The sequence below is a fragment of the Toxorhynchites rutilus genome, chromosome 2, assembly GCF_029784135.1.
Source record: "Toxorhynchites rutilus septentrionalis strain SRP chromosome 2, ASM2978413v1, whole genome shotgun sequence".
Lineage (NCBI taxonomy): Eukaryota > Metazoa > Arthropoda > Insecta > Diptera > Culicidae > Toxorhynchites > Toxorhynchites rutilus.
Window position 1 is genome coordinate 55,772,516 of NC_073745.1, and position 16,481 is coordinate 55,788,996.

General features: G+C 39.2%; 1 protein-coding gene across 5 annotated transcripts in view; it reads left to right on the plus strand.

Moving 5' to 3' along the window:
- LOC129767476 (unconventional myosin IC) overlaps nt 1–16,481 on the plus strand; it is a 97,350-nt gene that overhangs the window by 70,145 nt on the left and 10,724 nt on the right. For all 5 annotated transcript variants that reach the window (XM_055768435.1, XM_055768437.1, XM_055768436.1 and 2 more), the window contains 5 exons: nt 1,254–1,404; nt 1,874–1,989; nt 2,393–2,855; nt 2,920–3,126; nt 10,888–12,624. In XM_055768435.1, coding sequence (XP_055624410.1) covers nt 1,279–1,404; nt 1,874–1,989; nt 2,393–2,855; nt 2,920–3,126; nt 10,888–12,624 — 2,649 coding nt within the window. In that variant the 5' untranslated portion in view covers nt 1,254–1,278. The remainder of the gene's footprint in view (nt 1–1,253; nt 1,405–1,873; nt 1,990–2,392; nt 2,856–2,919; nt 3,127–10,887; nt 12,625–16,481) is intronic.

A 16,481-nucleotide genomic window follows, 5' to 3' on the forward strand; every position in this document is an offset into this window, starting at 1 on the left:
ATTTAAAAGCGAATGGCAATTGAATATTATTGTAATTTTTCGGTGTTTGTATATGCTTTTTCAAATCAGATTTGCCCTTAATGCCTCATCGTTGATTACAAAATAGCAAAATAAAGCTATTAGCCACCTACATGTATGAATCACATATGCAGCATTTAGCCTTTGAGACACAACACAATAACAACACTGTGGCCGGTAAAACATAAGCTTAGAATGAAAACAGATGGAAGATCTGGTGTAAGATGCAATTCTCACTTTATATGCGCTCGCAAAATTTTGTTACCAATAAAAAAGTTTTTACTCAAAAACAAAATACACTGAATAAAATATAATTCGTCAACAGAAATGATTTTCTTATGAAAATCAGGACAAGTGCTGTAATATGAAAAATAAATCAAGAAACCCCAAAAGGATCTCAAAACCAGAACATGTCCTGCTCAATTATGACAGATGGTATCCCTACCTAGAAGTCCAACAAAATTCCACCAACAGTATAGGTTGAGCCACTATTAGAATGTAAGGCATAATATGTGTTCTTCTCACTCACGATACCAACCGATTCTGATTCACCTCTGAATTCAACTCGCTTAACCTCCTAAAGCTGCACTACACTAGATCAAACCAATGGTTGCAGTGGTACAATGCTCCTACAGAAGAAGAACCTCCTAAAGCTCTCCAGCCACTCGGACCTTCTTGGGAGCTGCTGGCGATCTACGGATTTATTTCTGTTCTTTGTATTTATGTAATATGTCCGCTGTAGTTGTTACAAGCTTTTCAATGAGCCGGACATTTGTTCTTGATATTAACCCGCCAACCCACATTTGAAACAGCGGAGCTCATCTCATGCATTGATGTATTCGAAGATCTTGTACACATTTACTCTTGCTTTGTTCTTATCTTCTTTCGCTCCAAAATTTTTGACTTGGATGGCAACTTGTGTGCTCAATTCATCAATATACAAGTAGTGATGTTACAGTCTTTAAAATGACCGATCATAAAGTAGCGATTGCGATTCGAATAGTCGCACAAACTTAAGCTGTTTGAATTACAGAAATTGGAAACCATATTTGATAATTTCTGATGCGTTAAACTAGATGTACATAACATAACGACTAGATCGGCTAATTGTACGGAAGATTAAATTGAATTCAAGTATATCATTTTCAACTTATATAATTTATCTGAAACCAATGACTAACTTGTCTTAAAATTGATTCATCATCTCTAACACGCATCACTTTCTTTTTACGCAGAAAACCGCCAACATTCCGCAACAAGATGGAAAGAGGACTACATGATCGGGACCGGGTGGGGCTGCAGGATCAGGTCCTGCTGGAGGACTACCAGAGCGAGGACGCCTTCATCGATAATCTGAAAAAGCGATTCCAGGAGAATCTCATATACGTAAGTCGCCATATTTTTCATCTGATCCTTCCGCTCAAATTGAATAAATCTCTCCGCGCGTTATCCCAGATCCCTTTCAATGCACATACATCACACAGTTCCCAATTAGCAATCAACCGATCACGATCGTTCTTCTTCTTCTTCTTTTTGGCTTTAAGAGGGTTTAAACTTTTCAGTTCATTCGCCTCTAGCTCACGATCGTTAGTTTTTGCCCTTTAGCTGAAACCCTTCTGCGAAGGAAGGCCACATTGCATAATTGCAAAAAGCAAACGCAGCGAAGCTGCAGAGGTCGGCACCATTGGTTTCGAAATTTGATACCCCAATTCTTTTGTCTTCTTCCCTACGGCCCCCGAGGGAAATGTTTGGCTGCGCTCGATCAAATTACAAATTACCTAACGAGTTGCGTGTGTATTCGTGATTTGTGATATAAAGTTATTTCTTATGTTTCGGTGTTCCGTTTCCCCTTTAGACCTACATTGGACACGTCCTGATTTCCGTCAATCCATACAAGGAGTTGCCGATCTACACGGAGGAGGATGTCAAAGAGTACCGGAAGCGACACTTTTTCGAAGCGCCTCCACATATGTGAGTATTTGGTTAATTATTCGCACCTGTCTCTCGTTCGAAATCTTTATGAAAGTGTGCACTCTCATAAATAGGAAGCAGATTGAATGAAGCAATACCAATCAGAATTGCTCCAGAAGCACGAATTTCACAAGACAAACTAAGTTTTATATTGCATTCAGTCTGCTTCTCAAATTAAACCTACACAATACTCGAATGCGTTCTGCGCATAATTATAAACGCAAAATTGTCAGCGTGGCACATCAGTCTCCGCATCTGGCGCAGTGCCAATGTCAAGCTTAATTTATTTGATTTATTACTAACTCCTATTGGCACCAACGGTCAGTGACCACCAGCGCCAGAATCACTACAGAATCACTACTTTTATGCTATAAATAACACACCGATTCATCTTCTGCCACAGCTTCGCCCTGAGCGACAACGCGTACCGGTCGTTGACCGAGGAAAACCGGGGCCAGTGCATCCTCATCTCGGGCGAGAGTGGCTCGGGCAAGACGGAGGCCTCGAAGAAGGTTCTGCAGTTCATTGCCGCAGCGACGGGCCACACCAGCAGCGTCGAAGGAGTCAAGGATAAACTGCTACAGAGCAATCCCGTGCTCGAGGCATTCGGCAATGCCAAAACCAACAAGAACGACAACTCGTCTCGTTTCGGAAAGTACATGGATGTGCAGTTCGATTTCACCGGCGCTCCGGAGGGTGGCAACATTTTGAACTACCTGCTGGAGAAAAGCAGAGTGGTGCATCAGAGCGCGGGGGAGCGCAATTTCCACATATTCTATCAGCTGCTGGCCGGGGCGGATGACCAGCTGCTGCAGGAGTTGTTCCTCAAGCGGAAGCAGGACACTTACTACTATCTGACTGATGGGGTGGGTAATGTTGCGGCGTGGCGTGTTTCTGTACCTTTATAATTGAAATTTGCTCCGATTTTAGGACAACAGAATCGATGCCAATATTCGAGATGAGGACAATTTCCGTCAGGTACAGAAAGCCATGACGGTGATTGAGATTCCACCTGAAGAACAGAAAATGATCCTCGAAATCATCGCCTGCGTCCTTCACATGGGCAACGTGGGATTCACAGAAGAGGAAGGAAAAGCTAAGATTTTGAAGCCGGAATCCGTGACGGCAATTTCGAAGGTAAGCTAAATTTTCGTTCCGATTATACTGCCCCTTCACGTATAACGTCGAACCACACTCGTGGCGATTACACTCCGCTTTCTCTCTCGAATTACTCCGCGAACTTCGTGAAAGTACGCAGAAAGCATTGAAGATTAAATATATTTGGAACGATTCTATCGTCGTAAAAAATAGAGCGGTCTCAGTAAAATGAGCTATAGATATTCAAACATGACTAAGACTCCCTTGTACAAGAGAAAAAAACGAAACAACTAGATTTTAAAATCTCAATTGCAATTTTTGTTTTACTTAATTTGTTTTTATTTGCAATAGAATGTTTCACAAAAATTAACTTTTTCCATTACGATATGAATGATTAGAACATTAGTTCGAATAATGTTAACGGTGATTATTTGAGAATTTCTCAATGGAATGTTCATGGAATGAATGACTTAGTAAAATTTGACCAGATAATTTTATTTATTAATCGTTGTGATGTGTCAAGACGAGGCTTAAAGCTGATATTCGTTCAATTCACAATAGAAATGGATATGGAGCGATCTTCTCTTGTCGTGAGGTATCTGCTGGTGGTCTTGGCTTCGCTAAAAACTCAATTCAACTTAAAATCATTGACAATCAAAATTTAGATGGACTCATTTTATACATATAATCGGTGTTAAGTCAGGGCGGACCAGGTCGCAAAATTCAAAATTTCGAGTTATTGCATTAGATCAAACATTTTGTAAGCTACATTCCACATAATAATTTAATTTGTTATTTTGTCATATTTGTCATTTTTGTTTATTTTTGTAATTTTTTGTCGTTTTTGTATTTTTTCGTAATTTGTAATTTGTAATGATAACGATTTTTGTCAATTTTGTATCTGTACAGTATCTGTTTCGACTTAATCAAGTCTGAAATATCAAACTGTATGCATTATATTTTTTCTTTCTCTCTTTTTCTTTTCACTCACATTCTTAGAGCAATTTCTCAGTGTCAATAAAATATTATTACTTGTGTAATTTTTTCGTACGTGGATAATATTGCTCAGCCAAAATACAGAATGCATTAAATGTATTTTGAAAATAATCCTGGCTTCAAGGATAAATCGGTACCCGGGTAAACATGAAATGATTTTCTATGACTAAAATTTGTTTTGTGTTTGCATCTACTTTCTCTTAGTATTTGATTTTCACCCTTAAATTCCATTATTATGAATTGTAGAACATCTTCATTGACGTAGGCCTTTAAAATTATGTTATTAAATTCGTCCGTTCATCTGTCTGGACATTATTCGGGAAAGAAACGAATCTATAGAATAAACTCATTAGTAAAAAATTTGGGAGGCTCTGATAAGTACCGATGGATTAGTGAGGTTTTGTAGAAACAGCCGAGGATGGTTGATTAAATTGTTTTGTCCACACAAGAACAATATACAAGCTGGCCGGCCATATATCGCAGTGTGTTTCCTTAGTGATAATGAATGCACTGCTCTGAGTCTACATTACACATTCCGAGACGAACGATTTAGATGCGATCAATCGGTAGTAGAGCAACAATTGGCAAAAACTGTATTTTTCTTATTATATGCGGTTTTCAAACTTCGAAGTTCATTAGCTTCTAGCCTTGACAATAAGAATTTTGGAAAAAGCCAATTAGGATCTAGTATAATGCACCATGTTTAGATAATGATTGGGTGAGTGGTTGCAATTGTTATAAACGACTATGTTTGGATAGAATAAAACAAATGCATGGAAAAATTATAATGGTTATAATTACTGTAAATTTAAACTATTTGCGGACAGAGGAATAGTAATGTATAGCATATCACACAAATCTTAGAGAAATTCTGATTAAATGATTAAACGTTCTGAATTAAAGCTATTATAGAAACAGGTGAACATACATCAGAAATTTGCAAGGTTCGAGCCGAATCGAAACAAACCTTTTTTCGACAGATTCTTCTTCATGATTCTTCATGATCTTCATTGATATACAATTTTTTCATATTTTTTCGCCAATTATTTCCATTATTATAGATTTCTATGAGTCACGCAATATGCCTTTTTTCTACTGCCAATAATCAATTGCTAGTTTGTGTCGCATTAATTTCTGCACAACAACCTTTTCTCATTAAAAAAAACACCCGTTATTTTTATCACTCCTTCCATTTTTTTCCATTTTATTTGTAATTATCTATAACACTAACTAGCATCAACATTTATCAGATTTGGAAAATAACGCCTACAGGAGGAATAAGTTATCGAAATAATTTTGAACGTTCAATGAAAACCCTAATAGCACCAAACCGACATATAGAGCTCTCACTCAATAGTCAGATTTTCGATGTTATAGGTGTTTACCGTCCCTCCCTCTTTTGACTTTAGAGCCTTTCCAGCGTGTCGTGACAACGTTGTGACTCACTAAAACAAGTTTTTTTCTCGCCAATAAAAAAAAATAAACAATGTCAAAGTAAAATTACCATGAAAAAACGGGGTTTTTTGCTCTAATTTTATATTTCAACATGAAAGTTATCTTCGGACAGCTTATAGAGCTTATCAAGACTAACACTTTGCGATGCAGAACTTGTTAATATCTTAATCCTACTCAAAGTTTTTCAAAGTTTTTCACCCAAAAACTCATGATTTCAATTTAAGTTAACTCAAATAGAAAAAATACATAATTTTGAAAAACCCTTATTATATAGAGTCTAATATGCTTTTTCAAATACCGCCAATGAACATGTTTTATGTTTGCCTCAAAAAGAACGACAAACAAATGAAGAGAGCGTATTTTTGGGGATGAAATATAAATAACTTTGAGTAGAGTCGAGATATTGACAAATTTTGCATCGCCTGTGGTTGTCTTAGTACGTTCTAAAAGTCTTCTGAAGACAGTTTGCATTTATAATTTGAAATAAATAAAAAAGTTAGAGCAAAAAAAAACGTTTTTTATGGTGGCCCCCCCCCCCCCTTACGCAACTTAGAAAAAAGCGCTATATCATTTGTTTTAAGAGATAAAAAAAGACTTTGTTGTACAAACTTGCTTAAAATAACTGGTGCTACAACATTGTCGAACTATGTTTACCTCTACCTATAAAAAAATTTGATCACCCTTTTTTTGACAACAGAGAATCGAGCGCTCTATCATATGTAACAACTTTGTCAAAGACAGTTTTTGTCTAAAAAATAAATGTGCCAATTTCCATCTCACTGCACTTCCTGCACCATTGTGCAATGGATCGCACAAGCTTGGCTTATCGGGCGGTGCTCACTACCGGGGTAATGCATTTGATTTTGGTATCAGAAACTTTTAAGTGACTCTATGTATTCATCTGTGTGCACATTTTCGCGTATCTGTGCAAGGACGTTTGTGTTCGCGTCTTGAAGATGATGTAAACGTTGTCGATGACTTTGACCGTTGACCGTTGATTTTTGAGTGTGTATTTGAATTTGCACTTTTTTGTTCAACTCCACACGCGTCGCTCCAAGACTTTGTTCTTCCCACTCTAACATTATCTTTTTCTCGCTCAAACCCTATCTGTTCACTATAAAACTAAACTTTAAAGTATATGCTAGGGATACCACCTGTCCTGGTTTAGCAGGACATGACCTGATTTTGAGATGCTTTTGGGGTGTACTGATTTATTTTTTATATTCTATCATTCGTCCTGATTTTTTATAAAGATTGAATTGCGTTGACTAATCATAATTCATTAAAAAAATTTGTTGTATTTCGCTTTTGAGTAAAAACTAGACGTGGGTTGTATCTGTGATATGTGTGATAATCATTTGTTTAAAGTTGCATTATAATCAATTCTCAATGAATGAATGAATGAATATTTTGAGAATTCGCTGATCGTTCTTCTTGCGAATGTGTGAGTGGATGAGTATTAGTATTGAATTATAATTGATACAGGGTAATACACAAAATTCGATTCTTTTAAACTGACTGGTGATCCTGAAAAGGATCGATGGGTGGCTTTGTAAAAGCTACTGAAGATGGTTGATACGTGATTTATTCTTGTTCTTGTGAGATCAATACACGTGACCTTATTGCCAGCGTGTATCTATACATTTACTGCCACCACAGACGATTTTATATTTGTTCCACCATTATATATCTTTGTTAATGTATAAAATCAACAACCTTTACTTGCCATTCAGTACACGAACTCTCTGCACTCTCTACACGATGTGGAGAATCCATATGAGCTTCTGCACCCAAAGCTTGCTTGAACTCTGGCACTGTTGCTTTTATCAAACATTTTATTTGACATGGTGAATTATTCTCTACCATATATCAAAAATCACAAATTGGAAAACGAAAAATCTGCCGCATCGCGAAAATTGTCCAATTTCAAGTGCTTATTGCTTAGTCATTTGCTGACATTAAAGTCTCCGTGAACAGAGAAAATAAGAAGAAGATCCGCACGAGATATTTACATCAATCGTTCGTACATGTAAATCTGATTTGGGAAAGCTTTTCCGAATACCGAAATATTACAACAACATTCAATTGGATTCCACTTCCAACCCGTTTTCAGAATGCAGAATGCGGTGCTTATGTGTTTTGTAATCAATTGAGATCTCACTCCTTGTATCCAGATGCGCTCTGGCGAATGAGCACGCTCCAAACCACAAATAAAATATTTTGTTGTCAGCTTCATTTTTGCAGTGAGTTTTGCACCGAATTTTGCGCTGTATTACCATACCTGTTTTACACCGCGCTTGAATCTGGTTATCTGAGTTATTTTTTTTTTCACACAAGTGCATACGGTTGGTATGGATGTGCGCTGTTGTTTTTATGTTTTGCTTAGAACGAGGGAAAACAAAACGGGCGCTAGAATTTTACGTGTGTATGTGTCTAGAATGAGGCGCGTATAACACAAGTGAGAAGCGATGTTTAGTATCTGAACTTTGCGCTGTTCTCTCGTTCTGAATCTCATTCGGTTCTCTCGTGTTTATGATTTTTTTACATTCATACCAAGAGAGAATACGTGTTTGTTATGAACGCGCGCTGATGAAAATTCAATTCAAGTGCAGCGCAGCGTATGTTTTCTGAAGACTGCTTCCAAATCCAGGCGGGATTATGTGGTGTAAAAATCAAATCGTTCAGATGATTTGGGCTGCAGAAGTGACTCTTTCATTGCGAACATCTTAAAAACTTCAAACCCATGGATTTTCTCCGACACTATTGCGCTTGATGTTTGATGGCTCGGAAACCGCCCAAAAATTTCCTATTCTCATACAGAACAGAAGCCATCACCTCCGGATCATTTTCACCGCAAGGGTCATCCGAAAAATACTTTAAATAAATAAATTGAAGTGTTTTGGCCTCTTGAAGTGCAAATCACATACAACGTGTTTTTATTTATTTATATCTCAAAAAATTGATAATGGTTTGGTCATAATCGTAGCTGTGACAGGTGTCCTGATTTTCAACTCCGAACAGATGGTATCCCTAATATATGCCTATACTATTGTCCCGATCGTATTGTGAGATTTCATGCCATGTCCGGTCTTTTAGAGCAGTTTTTAACAAGCCGAAAGTCACCATCTTCGATTCCAAAATGGCACAGGAATACTATATTCGACTTCTAATTAAATTACAGTCATTAGGTTTTATCTGTTGAAACACATAATAAACGCAATGCGAGTAATAATATACTGGACTATGTTGAAAAAAGAAAAAAACAGAGAAAAAAATCTAAAAGAGCATTTTTATGACAAATACTTAACAATACGAATCATTCACGAATGTGGAAAACACTGAATTTCATTTTAGGGCGCTCCAAGGAAAGAACCCAAATTGGTCTGACTCATGATGGTATTGAATGTACAAATGATGAAGAAGTGTGTGACGTTTTCGACGAATGCTTTTCAAGCAACGGAATGCAGTTATCTCGCGAAATTCCTGAACGAAATGACGGTAACCCGTTGATGTACTCCTATCATGTCCCATACTCCTTTTTTTGTATCCGCCAAATCAAACGGAGGTGCTTAGGATCATACATGTGTTCTACAAACTTCAGTTCGGGTTCGACAATGCAGCAGCACTACAACAGGCATCACTGAGTTTGTGGATGAGTTAATAGATGGCGCACTTTTTCTTGACATTGAAAAGGCTTTCGATACCATTGACTATGAAATCTTATTAAAAAAATTGAATATCTATAGCATCCGAGGACCTTGTACATAGCTATCTCACAGGCAGACAGCAATATATTTCATTGAATAATGCCAGAAGTACCCTGTGTTCAATAAACATTGGTGTACCACAGGGTAGCAATATTGGACCTCTGTTGGTTCTTTTGTACAACAATGATAACCATAATCTGCCATTGATAGGAACTGCTAGACTGTTCGCTGACGACATAATATCCATGCTCTGACTCTATAACCATCGTACCAAATATTGAAAATGATCTGACTGTTCTGACTGACTGACTGACTGATTTCCAAGAAAATCTATTGTGACTAAATTTGTCAAAAACGAAATATATGTGTTTTCACTCACCTACGAGAAAAATCTCCGCTTGTCCCGACTAACAGCTCGAGAATCATGTGATTGACAAGGTGAACAATAGCCACAATAGATCAAACTAATGATCGCAGTGGTACAATGCTCCTACAGAAGAAGGTGAACCACTTGAAATACCTTGGAATTCATTCAGACACAGGATTATCATGGACACAACAACAAAGAAATAATTGAGATAATTTAGAAAGAATTTTTTTTATTGATATTTAAAAAGAAAAATTTCTTCAATTTGTGGTACAGTAGAACCCCGATTATCCGCGAAATAGCCGGGCTAGGTCACCGCGGGTAACTAAAATCGCTGATAATGCGATATACGAGGCGTAAACACGAAATAAGGATATTTTAGCCCGAAAATTATGTTTTATCAATAAAGGAATCATTAAACTATCCATCAGTGTGCACCAGTGGGAAAATAATATAAAAGCCATAACCAAAACAAAAGAGCAAGTCTTTAAGTCACACTGACAAATTTTGGGGAGCTCTATAGAATTACTATGGAACTCGCTTTCGTGGATAATCCGCACCGCGGATCATCCGCTCACGGATACACAGGGTTCCACTGTATATTGAAGATCGTTTGTATCGTTTGTATCCTCTGTCCTACTTCAGGGTTAGATTCCGACGATTCTCACAGAGTGCTGCCTCTTCTTGGACTACGAGAATTTCAGTCTATTGAACTTATCTACATCGTTATAAATGACAATAATACAGAGTCTCTCGGATTAAACACTCAAGCAAAAAAATCGAATAGCTCCTTATAAAAAAAAATTTGGCTCCGTCAATACCAACACTGCATTCCCCACTTCGGGACAATAATATTCGGCTACTCGTTCAGTCTGATTAGATGGTTTTTAGTGTCAAGATGTACAATTTACAAGAATGTGTATTTTTAGTGAAATCGTATTACTCGGGGTACGTGAAGGATCGTTGCTATGATAAAAAGCCACACAATTTGGAGAAACTTAAAGAAGAAATAACTGGGATTTTCAACAGCATCGAAGTCGTAATGTTAGAGTTGTGTATGAAGAATTTTGTTCGTCGTTTAAAACGCGTTATCGATAAAAGGGGTGGTCACATCGAAAATGTCCTAAAATAAGCTTTATTTTTGGCTTTTAAAAATAAAAATCGGTTCACTTTTGTAGAAGTTATTGAAATTTGTTGCGTGAGCGTTTAATCTGAAAGACCCTGTATTCACCATAATTTGAAAATACTTACAGTAAAACCCTTTCTCTTCCTCAGCTTCTCAACTGCGAGGAGGAGCAACTCCGGACTGCATTCATCCATCGTTCGATCGAGGCCAGAGGTGATATCGTAACAAGTCCCCTGAATCGTGATATGGCCATCTACGCCCGGGACGCCCTGGCAAAGGCAGTGTACGACCGACTGTTTACCTGGCTGGTGTCACGCATCAACACATCGCTGCACAATGAACATACAATCAAGAAGAACAGTGTTATGGGCATTCTTGACATCTATGGCTTTGAGATATTCAAAAAGAACAGCTTCGAGCAGTTCTGCATTAACTTTTGCAACGAGAAGCTGCAGCAATTGTTCCTGGAATTGACACTTAAACAGGAACAAGAGGAGTACCTGAAGGAAGGTATCGAGTGGGAACCGGTTGAATATTTTGACAACAAAGTTATCTGTAATTTGATCGAAGAGAAACACAAAGGAATTATTGCGTTGATGGATGAAGAATGTCTGCGCCCGGGAGACCCCACCGATATGAGTTTCCTGGGGAAAATGAATGATAACCTTGGTAATCACCCTCACTACATTTGCCACAGCCGGGCCTCAACGACCATCCAGAAAACGATGGGTCGTGACGAGTTCCGATTGATTCACTATGCTGGTGATGTTACATATCACGTTCATGGATTCTTGGACAAAAACAACGATCTGTTGTTCAGAGACTTGAAGGAAGCTATGTCGGGTTGTAAAAACGATATCATCCGGAAGTGTTTCCCAGCGTCGGAGATTTCCAGCAAAAAACGCCCAGAAACGGCTGTTACACAGTTCAAGAACTCGCTGAACAATCTCATGGACATCCTGATGTGTAAGGAACCATCGTACATTCGATGTATCAAACCCAATGACCTGCAGGCCCCTGGTCACTTCGATGTTGAACTAATCCGTCACCAGGTTAAATATCTTGGTTTGATGGAGAACCTGCGCGTACGAAGGGCCGGATTCGCGTATCGCCGGTCCTACGAATTGTTCCTCAAGCGCTACAAGTGCCTCAGTAGGCAGACATGGCCACACTACCATGGACCCGCCAAGGAAGGCGTTCAGGTCCTTGCGTGCGAAATGGGCTATAATAAGGACGACTACCGGATGGGCAAGACGAAAATCTTCATTCGTTTCCCGAAAACCTTGTTCGAGACTGAAGATGCATTCCAGGCGAAAAAGCACTATCTCGCCTCGATTATTCAGGCCCGTTGGAAGGGCCGTCGGCAGCGGCAAATTTATCTACAAACCTACGCCAAGATCATCGCCTGCCAGAAGTACATCCGGCGCTATTTAGCCATCCAAGAGCGCCGCCGTCGCCGAGCCGCGGCCGACAAGATCCGCTTCTTCATCAAAGGGTTCATCACCCGACACGAGGAACCGAACGAATGCAACCGGTCCTTCATCGAGCACACCAAACGCCACTGGCTGAACAAGCTGGCCCGAAGCCTCCCTCGGTCATTCATGAACCACACCTGGATTCCAGCGCCGATGCACTGTCAAGATGCGTCCATCCTGTTGCGACGAATGCACAAACTGCACCTCGCGCGCCTCTATCGATGTAGTCTGACGCCGGAGAGGAAAAACCAGCTCGAGCTGAAGGTTCTCTCCGAGTCAATGTTCCAGCACAAGAAGAAAAACTACCCGGAAAGCGTTGGACCGTGGTTTATCGACGACCGGATCTCCAAAGCGCACGCGACCCCGATCAGCAACTTTGTCTTGTCGCAAATGAACTACGAGAAGCTATACGTGAGTTTTTAAATTTATTTATTTTTTCTTTACAGATTGTTCGGAGAGCCATAGGAGTTTGTACAGGCTCCTCAGTGACGTTACCGGCAGGTCTGACCTGGATTTGTTGGAAATACTTTGCATTTTAAAACGCCTGCTTCTTTCTAGAAAACACCCGTTTCAGCTCAAAATCTTTCGATTAAGCGTAACTCAGTACAATTGGGAGGATTGTCAAGTTTTGGTACAATATTGAGCTTATGGGCTTCATACTACAAATGTAAATGTTGTCAAATAATCGGAATGCAGTTTTCAAGCACGTCGTTTCGTCATTTTTCATTTATCGTTGCTCTTGGAGGCGAACGTTACTCTAACTTTTGGACGAATTCTGGCGACATTCTAGTTCGATCGTCAAACGTTCGAATTTCCATCAGGGCTTTACAAGATCAGTTCATGGTAAAATCATCCATATCCTCTTTTAGTAGAGACTTTTGTTTGTGTGAAATATTTCACTAATTGTTGCAATATTTCAAAACTCACAGTGTTTTAAACGTATCCAGATTATCAGCTCATTCACAAATAAACTCGAAACACACGTGTATTTTGGTTTTTTGCGGAGTTTATTCAATGAATCCTAATTTCCGTATTTCCCTAGTTGTTTTCACATTTACTCACAGGTGTTCGGTGTAATGTGCGTAATAGGCCCGCCATTGACTCTTCTGGTTGTTTCGATCTGGGTCTGCTATTTACCAGAATCTCCGGTACGGTTGGCCTCCTGTTACGTGGATTCTGCTTCTCTGGATACCAGGATGAGGGTTCACTGGAGTATCCTACTCCGTTCTTACAGTCTGATGGGATCAATCTGTGAGCTCACCGGCTCGTTCGGATTCCCAAGGACTTACTAAGAGAACAGATAAATTGAGTCAGCACTGCATCAGATTGAATTGTAGCGTTCTTAATCACCCGTGTTTTTTTATTTTTCATATGTAAATAGTTTTTTTTCATATGAAAATAGTGAACGTTCCGGACCGCCAGAAAGTTTGAAGATGTAGAATTGGAGGCTTTACTTGATCAAGATCCGTCACAAACGCAACAAGAACTTGCAGATACACAAACCATATCCGATCGTTTAAAAGCAATGGGAATGATCCGAAAGATAGGACATTGGGTGCCGTATGAATTGAAGCCACGAGACGTCGAACGTCGTTTTTTCACGTGCGAGCAACTGCATAAAAGAAAGGGTTTTTGCATCGAATCGTTACTGGCGATGAAAAGTGGGCCCATTACGACAATCCTAAACGTCGGGCAACGTATGGATACCCCGGCCATGCATCAACATCGACGGCCGCGCGGAATATTCACGACAAGAAGGTTATGCTGTCTGTGCACCCGTGGCCGAGTGGTTAGCGTCCCACACTATCATGCCGGGTGTTCGGGTTCGATTCCCGTTCTGGTTGGGGGATTTTTCGTCAAAGAAAATTCTTCCGGCTTGCACTGTGGTCACGCGTATTCTAGAGCTTGCCACTCTAGAGTACATTCAAGGCGTGTTATTCGGCATAGAAATCTCAACCAAGTATTAATGAACGGCGCTAGTTAATGAATACGTTGAGACGGCAAAAGTTCCACAGGGAACGTTAACGCCATTCAAGAAGAAGAAGAAGGTTATGCTGTCTATTTGGTGGGACCAGCTGGGTGTAGTGTACTATTAGCTGCTAAAACCGAATGAAACCATTACGGGGCACCTCTACCGACGACAATTGATGCGTTTGAGCCGTGCACTGAAGGAAAAACGGCTACAATACGAGCAAAAACACGATAAACTTATTTTGCATCGAAACCGGCCTTAACATACTTGGAAACGCTGAATTGGAAGGTCCTATCCCACCCGCCGTATTCTCCAGGCATTGCTCCGTCCGATTACTATCTTTTTCGATCGATGCAACATGGCCTGGTTGACCAGTACTTCTCCAATTTTGATGAATTCAAAAATTGGATCGATTCGTGGTTAGCCGACAAACCGGCCGATTATTTCCACAAAGGGATCCGTGAATTGCCAGAAAGGTGGGAAAAGTAGTGACCAGTGTTGCCACAATTTAATCTGTACCAGAGGGGTTAAAAACCTTTCTCATCTGTACTTTTACGTCCAAAAATCTGTGCCATCGAAAATATTCGTTGTAGAAATTGAGCATGAAAAAATACTCATTTATTTACTACAAATACTACATTTACATTTGCAAGTCCTTCTTTTGTTTTATAATGCTAATACATAGTTTTTTTGAATCTACAAATTTTGAATTAAAAATTGCTCCAAGCGATTCTGCAGCGTAAAAGTCGCCATGTACCTTAATGTTGCTTTGTTCGAATGTAATAAATTTCACACGCGGAGGAATCTGTACCAATCTGTACTTTTTGACGAAAATCTGTATCGTACAGAATCTGTAGCAAAAATAACGAAAAAATCTGTACCTTTCCAGATAAATCTGTACGTATGGCAATACTGGTTGTGACTTGCGATGGGCAATACTTTGAATGCTAAATTTGTAACCATTTTTGCAGAAAAAAGTATTAATTTCTGAAAAAAACGAAGAAACTTACCGATACTCCTATTATTTTTTCAATTATATTCTAAGACTCGTGTCAGTGAAGCGCCACACAGTCTGATAAGTGATTCGATCTATTTACGTAAGAAAATCAAAACAAACGGTGTGCTTTGCTCTTCTCTCACAAACACTATTACCCAATAAGAACTCGTGGTTTTACCTATACTACTACAATGACTTCGTTCCATCTTCACCTTAAGCTATTCCAACAAACTTTTATGATCGTTGTATATTTTATATTTTTTCTTGTGATTTTTCTATTTTGTTTTTCGAATTTCGTATATGTATGTGTTGAACTAAATAAGTCATTTGTTGGTAAAATTTCTACGTCTAATTTTCTTCGGTATACATTCTGATCAGTGCCTCGAATTATCAAATTTTTTTCACGAATGAAGAAATTTGAATTTTCCCAGTATAACACAAGAATCGACTTAAAGAAATTATTGTTTTTTTTTTCAAGAAGATTTTTTATTTGAACTAATTTTTAGTTTAAGTTAGTTTTTACTCTAAGTTAGTTTTAAGTTGAGTTTTTGCGCGAGTGTGTGCGTGTGAGTGTGTGTGTGAGTTTTTTTTTTGTTTGTTTTCATAGACGGTTGCGCACCGTCTGCGCAACCGTTATGGCGTCCGCTGATGCTATTGTTGCGCGGACGCGATATTACCAACAGTCCTCAAAGGCACCATGGGTTGTTTTCTTTCGGCCCAAAGGGAAACCGTTGAGAGCTCTTGATATTTCAAGAGATTTGCTGCGTAAGTATCCGGATGTCTTGATACGTAAAGAGAGACCGGACAAACTGCGTGTAGAAGCACCGACTTTTGATGTGGCGAACAAGATTGTTGACCACGAGATTTTCAACAGGGAGTACCACATTTACATCCCTTCTCGAGATGTGGAGATATAAGGCGTAGTCTCCGATGCGAGTCTGAGTGTTGAAGAATTGAACAAAGCATCGGGTTGTTTTAAAAACTCGATAATTGGTGAGCTTGTGAAGATTCTGGATGTTAGGCAACTACAGGCAGCATATTTGGAAGACAACCAAAAAGTCTATAAGCCTTCACACTCGTTTCGGGTGACTTTCGCTGGTTGTGTTCTCCCGAACTATGTGAAAGTAGATAGTGTTTTTTTCCGATGCGCTTGTTTGTACCGCGGATCTATAATTGCACCATCTGTAAAAATTTGGGACATTCTTCCAGCCATTGCGACAACAAGTTCCGCTGCGATAAATGTGGTGAAAAACACAGTGAGGATTCTTGTACACAAACAGTTGAAATATGTATCCACTG